This window comes from Pristiophorus japonicus, chromosome 2, assembly GCF_044704955.1.
Source record: "Pristiophorus japonicus isolate sPriJap1 chromosome 2, sPriJap1.hap1, whole genome shotgun sequence".
NCBI classification, from domain to species: Eukaryota; Metazoa; Chordata; class Chondrichthyes; family Pristiophoridae; genus Pristiophorus; species Pristiophorus japonicus.
Window position 1 is genome coordinate 122631643 of NC_091978.1, and position 24161 is coordinate 122655803.

General features: G+C 43.7%; 1 protein-coding gene across 1 annotated transcript in view; it reads left to right on the plus strand.

Annotated features, from left to right (window-relative positions):
* Window positions 1-1487: 1487 nt before the first annotated feature.
* rab3c (RAB3C, member RAS oncogene family) overlaps window positions 1488-24161 on the plus strand; it is a 388416-nt gene continuing 365742 nt past the window's right edge. Inside the window, exon 1 of the mRNA XM_070862550.1 lies at window positions 1488-1715. Within this exon, the coding sequence (XP_070718651.1) occupies window positions 1488-1715 (228 nt within the window). The remainder of the gene's footprint in view (window positions 1716-24161) is intronic.

Sequence of the window (24161 nt, forward strand, 5' to 3'; positions counted from 1 at the left end):
GAGTATTCCAGTTCAGAGTTCTCACCTTAACCAGACCCAAGCAGATAGGGGGAGACATCGGTCCTGTGACATTGACTGGGGAGCCTGACTGCACTGCAGTGGGGATTCTGGCTGTAGTTACTGGATGAATTTTAGCAGGCTATAGAATTACTACTCGTTACGGTTTGGGTATGACTTTCTTTGAATATATTGTAGATGGGGACAGTGGTAAAAGTGCAACAAAATTAGAAATTCCTGCCAAAATTGACAGATCATAGAACGACTCCGAATTCCAAAAATGCAACCTTATAAATGATAAAATAACTATTGTCGAGAATCATACATAACAGAAGGAAGCTATTCATCCTGTCGTGCCTGTGCTGACTTAAGAGCTATCCAAATTAGTCCCAGTCCACTGCTCTTTCCCGATAGCATTGCAACTTTTTCCTTTTCAAGTATATATCCAATTCCCTATTGAAAGTTACTATTGAATCTGTTTCCACCACTTTTTCAGGCAGTGCATGGCAGATCATAACAACTCGATGCAAAAAATTAAAAAATTCTCATGTCATGCTGGCTCTTTTGCCAATTATCTTAAATCTGTGTTCTTTGGTTACCACTCCTTCTGCTAGTGGAAACCGTTTCTTCTTATTTACTCTATCAAAACCCTTCATAGTTTTGTACACTATTAAATCTCCTCTTAACCTTCTCATGTCTAAGGAGAACAATCCCATCTTCTCTCGACTCCACATGTTAGGTACCATTTTAGTCAATCACCCCTGCACCCTCTCCAAGTCTATACGAGTAATTAGATTAGTTAAACAACAGGGCCACATGCCAAAACCTTAATCCAGTAGACCAGGCAGCTATGCTATGTACTGTTGGATGATATGTGTTTCATCACCATCTTATGAACTGAAAATATTTAATCAATACAAGTTTTTTATTTTATATTTTTAAATGATATTTGTGCTATTTGGATATGAATTATGATATATTTATTGCAGTTAGTTGTGCAAATTATGATTTCTTAATAGTTTAAAAATGATGAGATGTTTATTTCATTTAGTTTATATCTTGATTAATATCTTGATTTAATATAGTTCTATCAATACTCTATTGATAGAACTATACATTATATAATTGATAATGCAAATGGGAAGATTGTTAGTCTTTCCGGGATGGTGGCACCAGTTTATAGAAAATGGTTTGATACACAACAAGTGGTGGGAATATAACTTGCCATCATTTTGCTAAACTGCTCAGAGTGTAACTTTAAATTCGCCACCACTGTGTTTTGTTACAAAACACACAATTATAATCCAGGCTGATAATCAAAATTGTAGTATAACGATGTACGTGTATCGGTAAATTATCTTACTTGATTGTATTTATCCTGGTTTTATTATTAGTAATCTTTGATAGTTTTTTTGATCAGAATGTTAATGTAATATGTTTGGTTTGAGATGAGTCGGTGATTTGAAGATGCTCTGTAATCTGTATTCCAGATGGCAGCTACACAAGATTCTCGATATGGCCAGAAGGACACAGCTGACCAGAATTTTGACTACATGTTCAAATTACTGATCATTGGCAACAGCAGTGTTGGGAAAACCTCATTCCTCTTCCGCTATGCTGATGATTCCTTTACATCTGCTTTTGTAAGCACTGTAGGTATTGACTTCAAAGTAAAGACGGTCTACAGGAACGAAAAAAGGATCAAGTTGCAAATTTGGGTGAGTTTATGCATATGGTTTATAATATAGGCTGCTTCAGCTATCAAAATGGCATGCAACTCAATAAGAAGCATATTTTATACTATTGATCAGAATTGCTATACATCAGTTAAGAATTTTTTCATTTTAAAAGTGGAAGGATATTTTAATTAAATGGTTGTGATGGGGTTACAGTTGATGCTTTTTCCTTTTATGGATAGCTAAATTGGGTGGATCCATTTTGTTGCTGAAAGGAGAGGCACTCATTGTTCATTCCCCTCACTCCCTTTCCCCATATTGAACTAATGAATGAAATCCTAGGTAGTTGTGCTTCACTGAACAGCTAGGGCATGTTTGTAACTCAAAGTCCTAAGGATTTAGCATAATATATCCACTGTGCTGAAGAGCATTGACTAAAACCAGTTTGATGAGATAAGTAGAAATTCTGATAGTTAATGCATTTAAAATAGGAAAGAAAATCAAAAGGCAATTTTCTTTCAAAAATGCAGTGATAATTAGTTTTCTTCAAGTCATCGTTCTTGTTTTTTTTTGTTAGTACCACAGACATTTATCAGGTTCTGTCAAGACTGGGAGACAATGTTTGATTATATTACAGCCCCTTTCTTTAACCTCAGTACCTTTTTTCTTTAACCTGTATTCAGAGAAAAACCTTTAGGAAATGGTATTCAGATAAACCAGTCACAATATGCAGCTTAAAAGGTCTCAGCAGCATACTTTATCATTGCTGATGTTTATTTTCTGCTTTGCCCACAATTAGCATTAGAAAAGGGATGAAGCTGGGCTTCACTCTCATCTGTAACTCACAGTCTAAATTGAAATAAATGACTTATTTATAATGGGCCCAAATTTGGCCAGTACATATTTTTGGCGGACTCATCAGATGTGCGCTGCTTTTGTAGAATGATTAGGGCACCAAAAATCTTCAGGCCGAGTTTGACCATTCCCCAGCCTCTACTCGATGGTGGCGTGGCATGGCAACTGGATTCGGGGGCGGAGCCAGATCCCGGCACTGAAAACAGTGCCGGGACCTCTGCACATGCGCGCTAGAGTGTGCGCGCATGCGCTGTAGCTCCTCACCCCCAGAACCAGAAAGTGTGCTCTGCAGGCTGTGTGGGAGGGGCTCAAAGCGTGCCGCCACTATCCCTGGTCGAATGGGCTCCTTCATCGGTGGCCAAATTAGCTACCAGAAAATCTGTATTTGGAAGTAAAATTGAAATTAGGTTGACATATTGCAAAGTACTTGAGGGTTGGCCATTAAGGTGTTTTATCAGCATGCTGGCATGTACATGATTGAGGGCAAATCTGCTAGATTTTACTGCAATTGTAGATTAAAGTGCCCATGAAAGTGCAAATTATATCAACGTAGCAGGCCGTGTTTTGGTAGGACTTCTATTTTTTATTTGTTATTGACTGATTGATTGCTTATTACTCTGGTCTTGGTGCTTTAGGTGCAGGTCTCCTTCTACTTTTTATTTGTTAATTAATTGCTTATTACTTTTTGTGCTTTGTTTGGTGCTTTAGGTGCAGGAGTCCTTCTATTTTTTATTAATTAATTGCTTATTACTTTTTGTGCTTTGTTTAGTGCTTTGTAAGTCTTGAGTGCTAGGTGCAGGTCCTCTCAGCTTCCTTGTATTTTTTATTTGTTATTGAATGTTTATTTTTGTGCTTTGTTTATTGCTTGGTGCTTTAAATGTATTACCTGTGCTGATTTCTTAACTCTCCGCAAGGGTTTTCTGTGCGGGCCACAAGTGGCCACATACGCAGGCCTAAGTTAGTTTGGAGCAACTATTAGCTGTCCAAACTAACTTAAATGGCCAAAACAGGCGTAGGTGGTTGGTAATGCCCCCTTTTGGAAAAAAAACTAAACTAAAAAAAATCTTAACTAACTCACTTACACTGGCGCAAATTAAATGTACAGAGTTGCGATTTTTAAGATACTCCAAAAAAATCAAGTTGCTTCAAAAAGCAACATAAACTGTTTTGTGATTTTCAAAGGAATATGCCAGAGAAGCTTTTTCATTAAAATGAAAAACTTCGATACAATTATATGTTCAGTAGCATTGATAAAGTATCTGCTCAAAAAAACCCGAGTCTGCTCAGTGTCAATGTTCAGATGACGCCAATGGGTAATTTCATTATAAAAGCACAAAGACCCAGAGATAAGGTTGTTTTCCTTATTAGACCAGTTGTTTCTGTTCAGTCTGTACAGAGTTGTTATTGCATGTGCTGTCTGGTTTTGAGAAAAATCTAATTATTATACATCTGCTTTATTGATACTTGGATGCATGTAATGTCAGTCAGTGACTTTGAATGATTTTTTTAATGGCGCTATAAGTTCAAATGTAACATTATGCTGAAAGTTAGGTTTGGTATTTGAAATAAAACTATCGGACAACAGATTCAGACATATTAAGTAAATCAGTTCTATTTAATAGCCTGTTTAGTCAACATTTTATTCAATTATCCAAAGTAATCGCTTTTCAGAATTGCAAATTAAAATTTTTTTGTTACTATGTTACTTTTGTTGCATGTTTTATACCAATGTTTTTTTTTTAATTTGTTGACATAACTGACATTCTGTAACATATTATCCAGAAAGAAGCTGACGATGTTTGTATGGAATTCTCTCTCTGCTGTTTCAAAGTATTCAAATTAAATGGATTAACAAATGCATTAAAATAGCATATGCAGACGCTTCATATACATGTGTGTTACAAATGCTGCTGAGAACAATTCCATCCCTTTTATGCAATTTGGTGAAAGTTGGTTAAAATGTAAATCTGTAAATCCCTGTTGATTTAAGCTTTGCTTGCCCAGTGAAATTATTCTGTTAACCGAAATGAATGTAGTGAATATAGATGGAATGTTGTCTTGTATTTATCAGTTTGTATTCACTTCTGTTATTTCCTTACAATGAATTGATGTACAAATATGCTAATTATTTAAAATAAGTAAATTGGAACAGATTAGCTGTATCTGCAGTATTGTCAATACATTCAATATTCATGATTTTGCCAGCAATTAGAAAAGGAAATTCTGCAAATAGAACTTAATACTAGTAAATTAAAGGGGCAGTCCACTAATGGGGAGGGCACCTTATTTTGTGAAATGTAATTGTTTTCTACATATGCTGTTTGTGTATGGCATTTATGTTTCAAAACTGAGAACCTAGAAGTATTTTTCAGTCATTACAGCAATTATACATCCTTTATGTAAAATGTTCTTAATGGTTATAAATATTGGACCTTGCTGTCTGTGATACTTATGATGCATTTAAAATATTCTTCATTTTGGTGGTTCATGTTTGGATCTTAATAGAATCGTAAGCTGAGATTTCCCCTACCTCAGCGGGTCCGTGGCGTGCGACGTCGGTGGTGGGTCCCGACCCCACTGTTGGCTTAAGCCCACTGTCCAAAATGATTTTCCCCTGATAGGGCTTGTTAAGCTCCACAGCTTGTTTGCCGGCCAATTGAAGGAAGCGGGTCTGATGACGTCATTTGATGATGCATCATCAGCTGGTTTCCTTAAAGGGACCATGCGCCAATTAATTTTGACAGTTGTGCTGTCTGTGTTCTACAGCATTGAGGTGCTGCAAACACTGACAAGTACTGCACAAAGGTGCAGGGCTGCACCCAAGCTCTCCCAGTGCTCTCTCAATGGAGGGAGTCACAGCATGTAGGGAGGTTCTCTTCCCTTCCAATTGGCAGAAGAGACCTCCCCATGAGACCAATGCAGCCTGGTTGCATATTGCACAGGAGGGCACAAAAAGGGATGACGTCAGGAGGACCAGGCTGCAGTGGCACAAACCTTTCAATGATCTCAGTGGATCACAAAATGTTACTGCAAAATCACATTCAACCTCATCCTGCTGTGCCACCCATCACATCCCCATCACTCTGCCTTCCCTACCCTACTCCTACACATCCTTACTCACACCAGCTTACCTTGCACCTCCACCTATCCCTCTCTATCTACATTATCACTTCCCTATCTCACTAGCCACCCCTCACACTCACGCCCATCCTAGTGCAACAGACAAGGGTAGGCACTTTGGTGTTTTATGCAATGTTCATATAAAGTTTCTGTTAATGTGCTGCCAAATATTGAAACCTTTATTTTCAACACTTTGCATTCTTGGACAGATTTGTGTGCAGTTTTAGAAGTGGCTTAGTGAGTTGCAGTGAATGGTGAGACATACTTGTACCCCAAGCAATGGTGATGAGTGTGAAATGAATGGCTTGGGCATTGTAGGGATGATTTATGATGTTGGTGTGGGGTGGTGCCAACCTGGTGCATCATGTGGCAGCCAGGGTGTACAGCATCAAGTGAAGTAAATCTAGCCATGGTGAGGCCACCCTTGGTGTCCTGGGCAGCAATGATCGGGTGCTGATTCCCTCTGTCCAGTGCAGCATCAGTTGATTGCGGAGAACGTTGGTGTTGCTGTTGGTGCTGCTGGTGTTGATGATCGTGGTGGGAATCTGAGGACCAAGGTGATATAGAAACATAGAAATATAGAAAATAGGTGCAGGAGTAGGCCATTCAGCCTTTTGAGCCTACACCACCATTCAATAAGATCATGGCTTATCATTCACCTCAGTACCCCTTTCCTGTTTTCTCTCCATACCCCTTGATCCCTTTAGCCGTCAGGGCCATATCTAACTCCCTCTTGAATATATCTAATGAACTGGCATCAACAACTCTCTGTGGTAGGGAATTCCACAGGTTAACAACTCTCTGAGTGAAGAAGTTTCTCCTCATCTCAGTCCTAAATGGCTTACCCCTTATCCTTAAATTGTGACCGTGGTTCTGGACTTCCCCAACATCGGGAACATTCTTCCTGCATCTAACCTGTCCAGTACTGCAGAATTTTATATGTCACTATGAGATCCCCTCTCATTCTTCTAAACTCCAGTGAATACAGGCCCAGTCGATCCAGTCTCTCCTTATATGTCAGTCCAACCATCTCGGGAATCGGTCTGGTGAACCTTCGCTGCACTCCCTCAATAGCAAGAATGTCCTTCCTCAGATTAGGAGACCAAAACTGAACACAATATTGCAGGTGGGGCCTCACCAAGGCCCTGTACAACTGCATTAAGATCTCCCTGCTCCTATACTCAAATCCCCTAGCTATGAAGGCCAACATGCCATTTGCCTTCTTCACCACCTGCTGTAGCTGCATGCCAACTTTCAATGACTGATATACCATGACACCCACGTCTCATTGCACCTCCTCTTTTCCTAATCTGTCACCATTCAGATAATATTCTGCCTTCCTGTTTATGCCACCAAAGTGATAACCTCACATTTATCCTCATTATACTGCATTTGCCATGCATTTACCCACTCACCTAACCTGCCCAAGTCACCCTGCAGCCTCTTAGCATCCTCCTCACAGCTCAAACCATCACCCAGCTTAATGTCATCAGCAAATTTGGAGATATTACACTCAATTCCTTCATCTAAATCATTGATATATATTGTAAATAGCTGGGGTCCCAGCACTGATCCCTGCGACACCCCACTAGTCACTGCCTGCCATTCTGAGAAGGACCCGTTTATCCCTACGCTCGGCTTCCTGTTTTCCAACCAGTTCTCTATCCACGTCAATACATTAGCCCCAATACCATGTGCTTTAATTTTGCACACCAATCTCTTGTGTGGAAACTAGTTTCAAGGGCACTGATGCTGATGTAATAGATGGCAGGTGAAGTTGAGATGACAGAAGCAATCTGTCAATGGTGAGAGAGGTTTCTTACAATGAGGTCACACTGGATAGAGAGTTTACTGCAAACACTTGCAACCTGCATAAAGCTCAATATGTCTTCCAAATGCAGTAAGCCACAGCTTCTGAGCTTGGAAAGTGAACAGCTTCGAGATGGGAACTATTGTAGCATATTTGCACCTGTCCAGTAATCGATGATGCCATGGTCATACAATTCCCAATCTGCTTACCTGAAGTGATCCTCGAGCAGTGTGAACTCAGTGGGCAACCTCGTAAAATGTAAAGGTGAGCTTGAAATACTTCTGAATGGGCTGTTAACAAGGTCATAATGACCTGAATTGCTTCCCTCGCTGCTGCTTGTCGGTTCTGTTCAGCGCTAAGAAACCTAACATCTGGGAAAGGCATGTGGCGACGGGTTGACAGTGCTGTTTTTAAAAAAATAATTTAAAAATTCTCACCCAACCCACCACTAATCGCATCCTTTGACACCCACCCCACCCCGCCGAAAAATTCCCCCCATAGATTCATAGAAATTTAAGGCACAGAATGAGGCCATCCGGCCCATCAGCTGGAATCTTTACCTGAGAGTTAGGAGGGTTGCCTGCGGGCCGCATAGCGGCCCGCCATCCGGAAGTCTATAACCGCACGTCTGCATTGTGCGGTTAACTCAGTTACATCAATTGAAACAGTCAAGCAGGTTTGCTGTCCCAGTTAAATGGAAAATGTCTGTTGACGTCACCAATGACTCGTTTTCAGCTCAGATATTTATAGCTGCTTTGCACACATCCCAGTTGTAAGTTGTTGAAGGAGATATAAAGGTGGTTGGAAGAGATGGCAAGATATATCTGAGATTTGTGTGGGTCCAAGCAGACATGGAGTCACAGCTGCAAAACACTGCACCCAGATTCACTGATGCCTCCCTGGAGGTCCTGGTCCAGAAAATCAGAGCATGCAGGGAGGTCCTGTTCCCTTGGGATGGGTGAAAAACAGCAGCCAGAGACACAAGAGGACATGGCTGGAGATTGCGGAGGAGTTCAGTAGCATTGGTGTAGTCAGGCGGTCCTGAATCCAGTGCCGGAAAAGACTTAATGATCTCATGAGGTTAGGAAAGGTGAATACAATGCCACATTCAATTACATCCTGATGTGTGTGTGACACCCCAACCCCATCACTCTGCCTTCCCAGGCCTACTCTTGTACATCCATCCTCACACCAACCTACCTTGCAGTTGCACCCATCCCTCTCTGTCTATGCACCGACTTACATCCCCATCTGACTAACCACCACTGACACTTGCCCTCATCCTAATACAATCATAGGAAGCAATGCCATAGAGGGAGGCCATTTGGCAATGGCACGCCACACCCTAATAGTCACCATCTACAGATGTAGTCCTCCCATTCCTCGCACTCATTCTATCACTCTCACTCATTTTTTTCTTTCCCTTCTTGCAGGAGAAGAGAGCACAAAACAACGAACTGGAGGTAGCCATCCAATGTTCACCAACTTGACTCCAGCAAAGGAGGAGGCACGACAAATCACTGACATTGCAGAGTTTCTAGCTGTCGTAGACAAAGAGAGGTGATAGAATGAGTGCGAGGAATGGGAGGACTACATCTGTAGATGGTGACTATTAGGGTGTGGCGTGCCATTGCCAAATGGCCTCCCTCTATGGCATTGCTTCCTATGATTGTATTAGGATGAGGGCAAGTGTCAGTGGTGGTTAGTCAGATGGGGATGTAAGTCAGTGCATAGACAGAGATGGATGGGTGCAACTGCAAGGTAGGTTGGTGTGAGGATGCAGGGAGGTCCTGTTCCCTTGGGATGGGTGAAAAACAGCAGCCAGAGACACAAGAGGACATGGCTGGAGATTGCGGAGGAGTTCAGCAGCATTGGTTTAGTCAGGCGGTCCTGAATCCACTGCCGGAAAAGACTTAATGATCTCAACAACTTGGTGACTGAATTAAATCTCATACAGTCACATGGCATGCAGCAATCATTCATGGTGACTGATGTCAGCAGCCAGTGAAATGTCATTATGTGCATAATGGTAATGTTACACATTCTTATCATAAGACTTCAAATTCATCTCTCGACTCTTCCACAGGTCCATCAAGTGCTCCCCTCCTTCTCCACTGTCAAGCCGGAGGTGGAAGATGACTTCTCCAAGGAAGCTCCATGCTCTGAGGGTGCACCATCACCAGATCAATGCGCACGCAGCACCAGAGTAGATATGCGCATCTTCGTGGATCCAGCGAGACATCGATTAGTATTGTCAGCTGGTGTCTCACAGATTACAAGTGAGCAAGAGCAGATGGTAGAGACAGTGACCATAATGGAGAGTCCTTGCCGGAGGTTGCAAGGCGCTCCCAGCTCTGCTCAGCTGCATGTAGATGCTGAACCTCGAGGGCCATCGAGAAAGAGGTGATCTTGAAGGAGCAGCAACAAATGCACGAGTCTCTGGCAGCTTTTGCAGCCATGATGTTTGCAAATGGACAGGGAATGGAGGAGCCCATCTCTAACATGAGCACCACTATCTTGCAGATGATGGCGATGATGTGCTGTTCCATGGAAAGGATGTCCACCTGCATGGAGCAGCAAATGCACCAATTGAACGAGAACATGCTTGCTGTGTACAACACATTGCTGACTCTCATTGACCTCATCTCGAGGAGGGATAGCAACTTAGACTTGGGCGTTCATTGCCCCACTGATGTGTAGCAAGGTGCTCTCAAATTCCTTGCGAGCAGGGAAGTGCGCGTGGTCCATGAGAGGGATGATGGAGAGAGGGGACATGGAAGTGGGAGCTCCTCTCAAAGCACTCACACTTCTCCCCCGTTTCCCCCCCCATCAGTCAAAGCTCCACATGCTGCCTCGGATCCCGATGCTCTCAAACCCAGAGCACATCTGCCAAAAGTGTCAAAGCGTTAAAGCAGTCACAGCAGAGAAGTGAGCAGCCTGCATCTACCTCTGCTGGAGCCACAGGGGTTGCACCCCATAGAAGCACGGGGAAATGAAAAAAGATACAATTGTACATGCACATGGGTGTTTGCCAAAATGTTAGTGTTCAGTTTCAGTTTTATTCATGACACACAAATGTATTTCTTTGCACTACTTTCCCGTTTTGTCCATTTTTGCCTGCTACCTGGGGAGTGGCTTTGTTACTTGGGGTGAATGGTGAGACATTACTTAACCTCAAGCACTGGGGTTTTGGGTGACAGGAATGACTTGGTTATGGTAGTACTGCTTTGTGTTGTTTTTGGGGGCGGTGATGGGTAAGTTGGTACAGCATCTGGGAGCAAGTTAAGTAAATAGGGCCATTATGAGGCCATGCCGGGCCTCCTGGGCAGCAATGTGCATCACTGCTGGTGCCATCTCCATCTCTGGTTCCTCCTCCTCCAAAAAGGCTGTGTGCTATGCACCTTGCTCCTCCTGCAACTCCAAACCTCGCTGATGCGTTATGTTGCACAGCATGCAGCATATGATGATGATGATTCTGGAGACCTTGGCTGGTGCGTGCCTCCAGGGTTCCTCCAGATCTGTCAATGCATCTGAAGCTCTATGACATATAAGAACATAAGAAATAGGAACAGGAATAGGCCAATAAGGCCCATAGAGCCTGCTCCGCCATTCAATAAGATCATGGCTGATCTGACCATAGACTCAGCCTCACTTTCCTGCCCGCTCCCCATAACCCCTTATCCCCTTATCGTTTAAGAAACTGTCTATTTCTGTCTTAAATATATTCAATGTCTGTAACCGATGTCCTATGGGGAGTGTTTGCTCGTGCTGTTGGGGAGGGTTTAAAGTAATATGGCAGGGGATGGGAATCTATGCAGGGAGGCAGAGGGAAGTAAAATGGGGGCAGAAGCAAAAGGTAGAAAGGAGATAAGGAAAAGTGGAGGGCAGAGAAATCAAAGGCAAAAATCAAAAAGGGCCACAATTCAACATAATTCTAAAAGGACAAAGAGTTTCAAAAACACAAGCCTGAAGGCTCTGTGTCTCAGTGCACGGAGCATTCATAACAAAGTGGATGAATTAACTGCGCAGATAGCTGTTAACGGATATGATGTAATTTGGATTACGGAGACATGACTCCAGGGAGACCAATGCTGGAAACTCAACATCCAGGGGTATTCAATATTCAGGAAAGATAGACAGAAGGGAAAAGGAGGTGGGGTAGCGTTGCTGGTTAAAGAGGAGATTAACGCAATAGTAAGGAAGGACATTAGCTTGGATGACATGGAATCTGTATGGGTAGAACTGTGGAACACCAAAGGGCAGAAAATGCTAGTGGGAGTTGTGTACAGACCACCAAACAGTAGTAATCAGGTTGAGGATGGCATCAAGCTGGAAATTAGGGATGCGTGCAATAAAGGTACAGCAGTTATCATGGGTGACTTTATATATAGATTGGGCTCACCGAACTGGTAGCAATGCGGTTAAGGAGGATTTCCTGGAGTGTATAAGGGATGGTCTTCTGGACCAATATGTCGAGGAACCAACGAGAGAGCTGGCCATCCTAGACTGGGTGTTGTCTAATGAGAGAGGATTAATTAGCAATCTTGTTGTGCGAGGCCCCTTGGGGAAGAGTGACCAGAATATGGTAGAATTCTTTATTAAGATGGAGAGTGACACAGTTAATTCAGAGACTAGGGTCCTGAACTTAAAGAAAGGTGACTTCGATGGTATGAGACGTGAATTGACTGGGATACACTGGCAAATGGTACTTCAAGGGTTGTCGGTGGATAGGCCATGGCAGACATTTAAAGATCACATGGATGAACTTCAACAATTGTACATCCCTGTCTGGCGTAAAAATAAAACGGGGAAGGTGGCTCAACCATGGCTAACAAGGGAAATTAGGGATAGTGTTAAATCCAAGGAAGAGGCATATAAATTGGCCAGAAAAAGCAGCAAACCTGAGGATTGGGAGAAATTTAGAATTCAGTAGAAGAGGACAGAGGGTTTAATTAGGACGGGGAAAATAGAGTATGAGAGTAAGCTTGCAGGGAACATAAAAACTGACTGCAAAAGCTTCTATAGATATGTGAAGAGAAAAAGATTAATGAAGACAAATGTAGGTCCCTTGCAGTCAGAATCAGCTGAATTTATAATGGGGAACAAAGAAATGGCAGACCAATTCACTACGGAAGACACAAATAACCTTCTGGAAATACTAGGGAACCGAGGGTCTAGCGAGAAGGAGGAACTGAAGGAAATCCTTATTCGTCAGGAAATTGTGTTCGGAAAATTAATGGGATTGAGGGCCGATAAATCCCCAGGGCCTGATACTCTGCATCCTAGAGTACTTAAGGAAGTGGCCCTAGAAATAGTGGATGCATTGGTGGTCATTTTCCAACATTCTATAGAATCTGGATCAGTTCCTATGGATTGGAGGATAGCTAATGTAACAACACTTTTTTAAAAAGGAGGGAGCAAGAAAACAAGGAATTATAGACTGGTTAGCCTGACATTGGTCGTGGGGAAAATGTTGGAATCAATTAATAAAGATGTAATAGCAGCACATTTGGAAAGCAGCGACAGGATCAATCCAAGTCAGCATGGATTTATGAAAGGGAAATCATGCTTGACAAATCTTTTAGAATTTTTTGAGGATGTAAGTACTAGAGTGGACAAGGGAGAACCAGTGGATGTTGTGTATTTGGACTTTCAAAAGGCTTTTGACAAAATCCCACACAAGAGATTAGTGTGGAACATTAAAGCACATGGTACTGGGGGTAATGTATTGACGTGGATCGAGAACTGGTTGGCAGACGTGAAGCAAAGAGCAGGAATAAACGTGTCCTTTTCAGATTGGCAGGCAGTGACTAGTGGGGTACTGCAAGGTTCAGTGCTGGGACCCCAGCTATGTACAATATACGTTAATGATTTAGACGAAGGAATTGAGTGTAATATCTCCAAGTTTGCAGATGACACAAAGCTGAGTGGCAGTGTGAGCTGTGAAGAGGATGCTAAGAGGCTGCAGCGTGAGTTGGACAGGTTAGGTGAGTGGGCAAATGCATGACAGATGCAGTATAATGTAGATAAATGTGAGCTTATCCACTTTGGTGGCAAAAATAGGAAGGCAGAATATTATCTGAATGGTGACAGATTAAGAAAAGGGGAGGTGCAACGAGACCTGGGAGTCATGGTACATCAGTCATTGAAAGTTGACTTGCAGGTGCAGCAGGCGTTGAAGAAGGCAAATGGCATGTTGGCCTTCATAGCAAGAGGATTTGAGTATAGGAGCAGGGAGGTCTTACTGCAGTTGTACAGGGCCTTGGTGAGGCCACACCTTGAATATTGTGTACAATTTTGGTCTCCTAATCTGAGGAAGGACATTCTTGCTATTGAGGCAGTGCAGCGAAGGTTCACCAGACTGATTCCCGGGATGGCAGGAATGATATATAAAAAAGACTGGATTTACTAGGCTTATATTCACTGGTATTTAGAAGAATGAGAGGGGATCTCATGGAAACATATAACATTCTGACGGTACTGGACAGATTAGATGCAGGAAGAATGTTCCCGATGTTGGGGAAGTCCAGAACCAGGGGTCACAGTCTAAGGATAAGGGGTAAGCCATTTAGGACTGAGATGAGGAGAAACTTCTTCATTCAGAGAGTTGTGAACCTGTGGAATTCTCACAGAAAGTTGTTGAGGCCAGTCCATTAGATATATTCAAAAGGGAGTTAGATATGGCCCTTATGGCTAAAGGGATCAAGGGGTATGGAGAGAAAGCAGGAATGGGGTACTAAAGTTGCATGATCAGCCATGATCATGTTGAATGTTGGTGCAGCCTCGAACGGCTGAATGGCCTACTCCTGCACCTATTTTCCATGTTTCTATGTCCCAGCTTCCACAGGTCTCTGAGGCAGCGAATTCCACAGATTTACAACCCTCTGAAAGTAGAAATTTCTCCTCATCTCTGTTTCAAATGGGAGGCCGCTTATTTTAAGATCATGCCTTCTAGTTCTAGGCTCCCCCATCAGTGGAAATATCCTCTCTTCATCCACCTTGTCCAGCCCCCTCATAATCTTGCACGTTTCGAGATCATCACCTCTCATTCTTCTGAATAAGGGGGATGACTCATCAGGGGAGAGCAGCAGTAGCCAAGTTCAAGGCACCATGGGTGGCTCTGCTGCACAGAAGGGCAGGAAAAAGAGTGGGAGAGCTATAGTGATAGGGGATTCGATTGTAAAGAGAATAGATAGGCGTTTCTGCGGTCGCAACCGAGACTCCAGGATGGTATGTTGTCTCCCTGGTGCAAGGGTCAAGGATGTCTCAGAGCAGGTGCAGGACATTCTGAAAAGGGAGGGTGAACAGCCAGTTGTCGTGGTGCACATTGGTACCAACGATATAGGTAAAAAAAAAGGGTATGAGGTACTACGAGACGAATTTAAGGAGCTAGGAGCTAAATTAAAACGTATGACCTCAAAAGTAGTAATCTCAGGATTGCTACCAGTGCCACGTGCTAGTCAGAGTAGGAATCGCAGGATAGCTCAGATGAATATGTGGCTTGAGGAGTGGTGCAGAAGGGAGGGATTCAAATTCCTGGGGCATTGGAACCGGTTCTGGGGGAGGTGGGACCAGTACAAACCAGACGGTCTGCACCTGGGCAGGACCAGAACCAGTGTCCTAGGGGAGTGCTTGCTAATGCTGTTGGGGAGGAGTTAAACTAATATGGCAGGGGGATGGGAACCTATGCAGGGAGACAGAGGGAAATAAATTGGAGGCAGAAGCAAAAGATAGAAAGGAGAATAGTAAAAGTGGAGGGCAGAGAAACCCAAGGCAAAAAACAAAAACTGCCACATGACAGCAAAATTCTAAAGGGGCAAAGTGTGTTAAAAAGACAAGCCTGAAGGCTCTGTGTCTCAATGCGAGGAGTATTCAGAATAAGGTGGATGAATTAACTGCGCAGATAGCAGTTAACGGATATGATGTAATTGGCATCACGGAGACATGGCCCCAGGATGACCAAGGCTGGGAACTCAACATCCAGGGGTATTCAACATTTAAGAAGGATAGACAGAAAGGAAAAGGAGGCGGAGTGGCGTTGATGGTTGAAGAGGAAATTAATGCAATAGTAAGGAGGGATATCAGCTTGGATGATGTGGAATTGGCATGGGTGGAGCTGCGGAATACCAAAGGGCAGAAAACACTAGTGGGAGTTGTGTACAGACCACCAAACAGTAGTAGTGAGGTTGTAGACAGCATCAAGCAATAAATAAGGGATGTGTGCAATAAAGGTACAGCAGTTATCATGGGCGACTTTAATCTACATTTTGATTGGACTAACCAAACTGGCAGCAATGCGGTGGAGGAGGATTTCCTGGAGTGTATTAGGGATGGTTTTCCAGACCAATATGTCGAGGAACCAACGAGAGAGCTGGCCATCCTAGGTGATGTGTAACGAAAAGGGACTAATTAGCAATCTTGTTGTGTGAGGCCCCTTGGGGAAGAGTGACCATAATATGGTAAAATTCTTTATTAAGATGGAGAGTGACACAGTTAATTTAGAAATTATGGTCCTGAACTTAAGGAAAGGTAACTTCGACGGTATGAGGCATGAATTGGCTAGAATAGACTGGCAAATGATACTGAAAGGGTTGACGATGGATAGGCAATGGCAAACATTTAAAAATCACATGGATGAACTTCAATAATTGTACATCCCTATCTGGAGTAAAAGTTAAACGGGGAAGGTGGCTCAAACATGGCTAACAAGGGAAATTAGGGATAGTGTTAAATCCAAGGAAGAGGCATATAAATTGGCCAGAAAAAGCAGCAAACCTGAGGACTGGGAGAAATTTAGAATTCAGCAGAGGAGGACTAAGGGTTTAATTAAGAGGGGGGAAATAGAATACGAGAGGAAGCTTGCCGGGAACATAAAAATTGACTGCAAAAGCTTCTATAGATATGTGAAGAGAAAATGATTAGTGAAGACAAACGTAGGTCCCTTGCAGTAGGATTCAGGTGAATTTATAATGGGGAACAATGAAATGGCAGACCCATTGAACAAGTACTTTGGTTCTGTCTTCACGAAGGAAGACACGAATAACCTTCCGGATGTTCTAGGGAACCGAGGGTCTAGTGAGAAGGAGGAACTGAAGGATATCCTTATCAGGCGGGAAATTGTGTTCGGGAAATTGATGGGATTGAAGGCCGATAAATCACCGGGGCCTAATAGTCTGCATCCCAGAGTACGTAAGGAAGTGGCCCTCGAAATAGTGGATGCATTGATGATCATTTTCCATCAGTCTATCAACTCTGGATCAGTTCCTATGGACTGGAGGGTAGCTAATGTAACACCACTTTTTAAAAAAGGAGGGAGAGAGAAAACAGGTAATTATAGACTGGTTAGCCTGACATCAGTCGTGGGGAAAATATTGGAATCAATCATTGAGGATGAAATAGCAGTGCATTTGGGAAGCATTGACAGGATCAGTCCAAGTCAGCATGGATGTATGAAAGGGAAATCATGCTTGACGAATCTTCTGGAATTTTTTGAAGATGTAACTAGCAGAGTGGGCAAGGGAGAACCAGTGGATGTGATGTATTTGGACTTTCAAAAGGCTTTTGACAAGGTCCCACACAAGAGATTGGTGTGCAAAATTAAAGCACATGGCATTGGGGGTAATGTACTGACGTGGATAGAGAACTGCTTGGCAGACAGGAAGCAGAGAGTCGGGATAAACGGGTCCTTTTCAGAATGGCAGGCAGTGACCAGTGGAGTGCCGCAGGGCTCAGTGCTGGGACCCCAGCTCTTTACAATATACATCAATAATTTAGATGAAGAAATTGAGTGTAATATCTCCAAGATTGCAGATGACACGAAACTGGGTGGCGGTGCGAGCTGTGAGGAGGACGCTAAGAGGCTGCAGGGTGACCTGGACAGGTTAGGTGAGTGGGCAAATGCCTGGCAGATGCAGTATAATGCAGATAAATGTGAGGTTACCCACTTTGGGGACAAAAACACAAAGGCAGAATATTATCTGAATGGCAGCAGATTCGGAAAATGGGAGGTGCAACGAAACCTGGGTGTCATGGTACATCAGTCATTGAAAATTGGCATGCAGGTACAGCAGGCGGTGAAGAAGGCAAATGGTATGTTGGCCTTCATAGCTAGGGGATTTGTGTATAGAAGCAGGGAAGTCTTACTGCAGTTGTACAGGGCCTTGGTGAGACCTCACCTGGAATATTGTGTTCAGTTTTGGTCTCCTAATCTAATCTGAGGAAGGACGTTCTTGCTATTGAGGGAGTGCAGCGATGGTTCACCAGACTGATTCCAGGGATGGCTGGACTGACATATGAGGAGAGACTGGATCAACTGGGCCTTTATATACTGGAGTTTAGAAGCATGAGAGGGGATCTCACAGAAACATATAAGATTCTGACGGGACTGGACAGGACATTAGCTTGGATGATGTGGAATCAATATGGGTAGAGTTGCAGAACACCAAAGGGCAAAAAACATTAGTGGGAGTTGTGTAGAGACCTCCAAACAGTAGTAGTGATGTTGGGGAGGGCATCAAACAGGAAATTAGGGGTGCATGCTATAAAGGTGCAGCAGTTATCATGGGTGACTTTAACAGGCATATAGATTGGGCTAACCAAACTGGAAGCAATACGGTGGAGGAGGATTTCCTGGAGTGCATAAGGGATGGTTTTCTAGACCAATATGTCGAGGAATCAACTAGGGGGGAGGCCGTCTTAGACTGGGTGTTGTGTAATGAGAGAGGATTAATTAGCAATCTCGTGGTGAGAGGCCCCTTGGGGAAGAGTGACCATGATATGGTGGAATTCTACATTAGGATGGAGAATGAAACTGTTAATTCAGATACCATGGTCCAGAACTTAAAGAAGGGTAACTTTGAAGGTATGAGGCGTGAATTGGCTAGGATAGATTGGCGAATGATACTTAAGGGGTTGACAGTGGATGGGCAATGGCAGACATTTAGAGACCGCATGGATGAACTACAACAATTGTACATCCCTGTCTGGCGTAAAAATAAAAAAGGGAAGGTGGCTCAACCGTGGCTATCAAGGGAAATCAGGGATAGTGTTAAAGCCAAGGAAGTGGCATACAAATTGGCCAGAAATAGCAGCGAACCCGTGGACTGGGAGAAATTTAGAACTCAGCAGAGGAGGACAAAGCGTTTGATTAGGGCAGGGAAAATAGAGTACGAGAGGAAGCTTGCAGGGAACATTAAGTCGGACTGCAAAAGCTTCTATCGATATGTGAAGAGAAAAAGGTTAGTAAAGACAAATGTAGGTCACCTGCAGTCAGAATCAGGGGAAGTCATAACGGGGAACAAAGAAATGGCAGATCAATAGAACAAGTACTTTGGTTCGGTATTCACTAAGGAGGACACAAACAACCTTCCGGATATAAAGGGGGTCAGAGGGTCTAGTAAGAAGGAGGAACTGAGGGAAATCCTTATTAATCGGGAAATTGTGTTGGGGAAATTAATGCAATTGAAGGCCGATAAATCCCCAGGGCCTGATGGACTGCATCTCAATGTACTTAAGGAGGTGGCCTTGGAAATAGCAGATGCATTGACAGTCATTTTCCAACATTCCATAGACTCTGGATCAGTTCCTATCGAGTGGAGGGTAGCCAATGTAACCCCACTTTTTAAAAAAGGAGGGAGAGAGAAAACAGGGAATTTTTCGACCGGTCAGCCTGACATCAGTAGTGGGTAAAATGATGGAATCAATTATTAAGGATGTCATAGCAGCGCATTTGGAAAGAGGTGACATGATAGGTCCAAGTCAGCATGGATTTGTGAAAGGGAAATCATGCTTGACAAATCTTCTGGAATTTTTTGAGGATGTTTCCAGTTGAGTGGACAAGGGAGAACCAGTTGATGTGGTGTATTTGGACTTTCAGAAGGCCTTCGACAAGGTCCCACACAAGAGACTAATGTGCAAAGATAAAGCACATGGGACTGGGGATATTGTGCTGACGTGGATTGAGAACTGGTTAGCAGACAGGAAGCAAAGAGTAGGAGTAAATGGGTACTTTTCAGAATGGCAGGCAGTGACTAGTGGAGTACCGCAAGGTTCTGTGCTGGGGACCCAGCTGTTTACATTGTACATTAATGATTTAGACGAGGGGATCAAATGTAATATCTCCAAATTTGCGGATGACACTAAGTTGGATGGCAGTGTGAGCTGCGAGGAGGATGCTATGAGGCTGCAGAGTGACTTGGATAGGTTATGTGAGTGGGCAAATGCATGGCAGATGAAGTATAATGTGGATAAATGTGAGGTTATCCATTTTGGTTGTAAAAACAGAGAGACAGACTATTATCTGAATGGTGACAGATTAGGAAAAGGGGAGGTGCATCGAGTCCTGGGTGTTATAGTACATCAGTCACTGAAGGTTGGCATGCAGGTACAGCAGGCGGTTAAGAAAGCAAATGGCATGTTGGCCTTCATAGCGAGGGGATTTGAGTACAGGGGCAGGGAGGTGTTACTACAGTTGTACAGGGCCTTGGTGAGGCCACACCTGGAGTATTGTGTACAGTTTTGGTCTCCTAACTTGAGGAAGGATATTCTTGCTATTGAGGGAGTGCAGCGAAGATTCACCAGACTGATACCCGGAATGGCGGGACTGACATATCAAGAAAGACTGGATCAACTAGGCTTGTATTCACTGGAGTTCAGAAGAATGAGAGAGGATCTCATAGAAACGTTTAAAATTCTGAAATGATTAGACAGGTTAGATGCAGGAAGAATGTTCCCAATGTTGGGGAAGTCAAGAACCAGGGGTCACAGTCTAAGCATAAGGGGTAAGCCATTTAGGACCGAGATGAGAAGAAACTTCTTCACCCAGAGAGTGGTGAACCTATGGAATTCTCTCCAACAGGAAGTTGTTGAGGCCAATTCACTAAATATACTCAAAAAGGAATTAGATGTAGTCCTTACTATTCGGGGATCAAGGGGTATGGCGAGAAAGCAGGAATGGGGTACTGAAGTTGCATGTTCAGCCATGAACTCATTGAATGGCAGTGCTGGATCGAAGGGCTGAATGGCCTACTCCTGCACCTATTTTCTATGTTTCTATATTTCTATGTTAGATGCGGGAAGAATGTTCCCGATGTTGGGGAAGTCCAGAACCAGGGGACACAGTCTCAGGATAAGGGGTAGGCCATTTAGGACTGAGATGAGGAGAAACTTCTTCACTCAGAGAGTTGTTAACCTGTGGAATTCCCTACCGCAGAGAGTTGATGATGCCAGTTCATTGGATATATTCAAGAGGGAGTTAGATATGGCCCTTATGGCTAAAGGGATCAAGGGGTATGGAGAGAAAGCAGGAAAGGGGTACTGAGAGAATGATCATCTATGAATGGTGGTGCAGGCTCGAAGGACTGAATGGCTTGCTCCTGCACCTATTTTTTATGTTTCTATGTAATTCCAATGAGTAGAGGCCCAACCTCCTCAACCTTTCCTCATAAGTCAACTCCCTCATCCCCAGAATCAACCTAATGAACCTTCTTTGAACTGCCTCCAAATCAAGTATATCCTTTTGTAAAAATTGAAACCAAACTGCACACAGTATTCCAGGTGTGGCCTCACCAATACCTTATGTAGCTGTAGCAAGACTTCCCTGCTTTTGTACTCCATCCTCTTTGCAATAAAGGCCAAGATACTATTCGCCTTCCTGATCACCTGCTGTACCTGCATACTATCCTTTTGTGTTTCATGCACAAGTACCCCCAGGTCCCGCTGTACTGCGGCACTTTGCAGTCTTTCTCCATTTAAATAATAGCTTGCTCTTTGATTATTTCTGACCAAGTGCATGACCTCACACTTTCCAACTTTATACTCAATCTGCCAAACTTTTGCCCACTCACTTAGTCTGTCTATGTCCTTTTGCAGATTTTGTGTGTCCTCCTCACACATTCTGGTGCTCATGTGGTTATCATTGTTGCGATCCTTGGCCACATTGCTTGGCCTCCTCAATGGTGTCATCAACCACATCTTCAGTGGTTAGCCCTCGTCTCCAAGCAGCCAGCCAGCAACTAAGTCTCTTTGGAGATTCAAAGAGCTGAGAGAGGGTGGACTGGCACAGCATGAAAGAATCATGACAGCTGCCAGGGAATCTGGCACACACATGCTCATCTTTTTATGGTTGCAGATAAGCTACACATTGAGGGAGTGGAAGCTCTTGTTCACAATCACTCCATTTGTTGCTAGACTGCCTTGATGGCCACGTGTGCAGTCGATCACTCCCTGCACTTGTGGCAAGCCTGCCAGAGCTGCAAAGACGAGCACTCGCTCAGTAACTCTGGACTTATCACTGGCAAAGTTCACACAATTGGCTGACTTGTGAAACATGGCTTTGGTCACCTGGATGATGCATTTGTGGGCGGCCGACTGCAAGATCCTGCAAATGTCTGCAGCAGATCCCTGGAAGGAGCCTGTGGCAAAGAAGTTGAGGTGGTGAATTTGACAACCACTGGTAAGGAGTTTCCACCAAGACCTCTGGGCAGCAGGTCTTGTTCCAGCAAGCTATCAATGTCTGCGACGACCTGGCGCAATAGCCTGAGCCTCCTGAAGCAGTATTGCTTACTCATGTCCAGGTAACTCATCCTCTGCCTGTATACCCTGTTTTGGGGGTATCGCTTCTGGGGTGGTGCACCTCTGTGCTGATCTGATCTTCTGTGGAGCATCAGGTCAGTGAGGTGAAGGCTGCTGTTGTGGTTGCTGCTGCTGCTGATGTTGCAGCTGCTGCTGGTGTTGTTGTTGCTTGGGCTCACCTTGGTCCAATTCTGAGGTCCAATGTGACATAGCATAAACGGCACCCATGCTTATCTAATAGATGGCAAGTAAAGTGGAGATCAGAGGCATAATCCTCCAAGGTTGCAGAAATCAATTGCAAACTTATGCAAGCTAAACCCCTGCACAAAATGGTGTCAGCAATAGCCTTTCGCTTTAGGCAAGGAAGTAGGTGTAAGATGTGTGTATTTATGTGCATTTTCCAGCTTATCACTTAACGAACTCGCACATTGGCCCCTTTGCTTCCATCTCCCCTTCACTGGCGAGGTTCCTGAGGTGCGTGATTCCTCTGCACAACCAGTTAAAGTCCAAACAGGGTCTGTAAACGAGCAGTTGAGTACCTCAATGAGGTGGCCCGCCTCTCCCGAGCGGGTCTGTGGCTAGCCTTGAAACGTGCCCAATATATGGCGGGTCATTTTCTTTGCTTTTAACTGCCACCCCAACCCCAAACCTGCATGCTCTCCAATGTGACAATTCTGGCCACCGTGCTAGTATGGCCAGAAAAGAGCTATCCAGCCTAATCCCACTTTCCAGCTCTTGGTCCATAGACCTGTAGGTTACGATGCTTCAAATGCATATCCAAGTACTTTTTAAATGGGATGAGCATTTCTGCCTCTTCCACCCTTTCAGGAAGTGCGTTCCAAACCCCCCCACCACTCTCTGGGTGAAAACATTTCTCCTCAACTCCCCTCTACCAATTACTTTAAATCCATGCCCCCTGGTTGTTGACCACTCTGCTAAGGGAAATAGGTCCTTCCTATCCACTCTGTCCAGGCCCCTCATAATTTTATACAACTCAGTAAGGTCTCCCCTCAGTCTCCTCTGTTCAAAAGAAAACAACCCCAGCTTATCTGATCTTTCCTCATTGCTAAAATTCATCAGTCCTGGCAACATCCTCGTAAATCTCCTCTGTCCCCTCTCTAGTACAATCACATCTTTCCTGTAATATGGTGACCAGAACTGTACGCAGTACTGTAGCTGTGGCCTAACTAGTGTTTTTTTTCAGTTCAAGCATACCCTCCCTGTTCTTGTATTCTATGCCTTGACTAATAAAAGAAAGTATCCCGTATGCCGCCTTAACCACCTTATCTACCTGTTCTGCTACCTTCAAGGATCTGTGGACATGCACTCTAAGGTCCCTCTGTTCCTCTACACTTCTCAGTATCCTACCAGTTATTGTATATTCCCTTGCCATGTTAATCCTCCCAAAATGCATTACCTCACATTTATCCAGATTGAATTCCATTTTCCACTTTTCTGACCAGTCCATTGATATCTTCCTGCAGTCTGCAGCTTTCTTTCTCACTATCAACCACACAGCCAATTTTTGTATCATCTGCAAACTTTTTAATAATGCCCCCATACATTGAAGTCTAAATCATTGATATATACCAGAAAAGGCAAGTGATCTAGTACTAAGCCCTGCGGAAACCCCACTGGAAACAGTCTTCCAGTCACAGAAACACTTTTTGCTACCTCCCACTGAGCCAATTTTGGATCCAATTTGCCACTTTGCCCTGGAACTCATGGGCTTTTACTTTTCTAACCAGTCTGCCAAGTGGTCCTTGTCATCAGCCTTGTAAAAATCCCTGTAGACTACATCAAATATGCTATCCTCATCGACCCTCCTTGTTACCTCCTCAAAAATTTCAATCAAGTTAGTTAGACATGACCTTTCCTTAACAAATCCATGCTAACTGTCCTTAATTAATCTGTGCCTTTCTAAGTGACGATTTATACTGTCGCTCAGAACTTTTCCTCAACAATTTCCCACCACCGAGCTTCGGCTGACTGGCCTGTAATTTCTCGGTCTATCCCTTTTCTCCCTTTTTAAACATCGGTACAACGTTAACAATCCTCCAGTCCTCTGCCACCATCCCTGTAGCCAGAGGGGATTGGAAACTGGTAGTCCCTTTCTTCTCTTAATAGCCTGG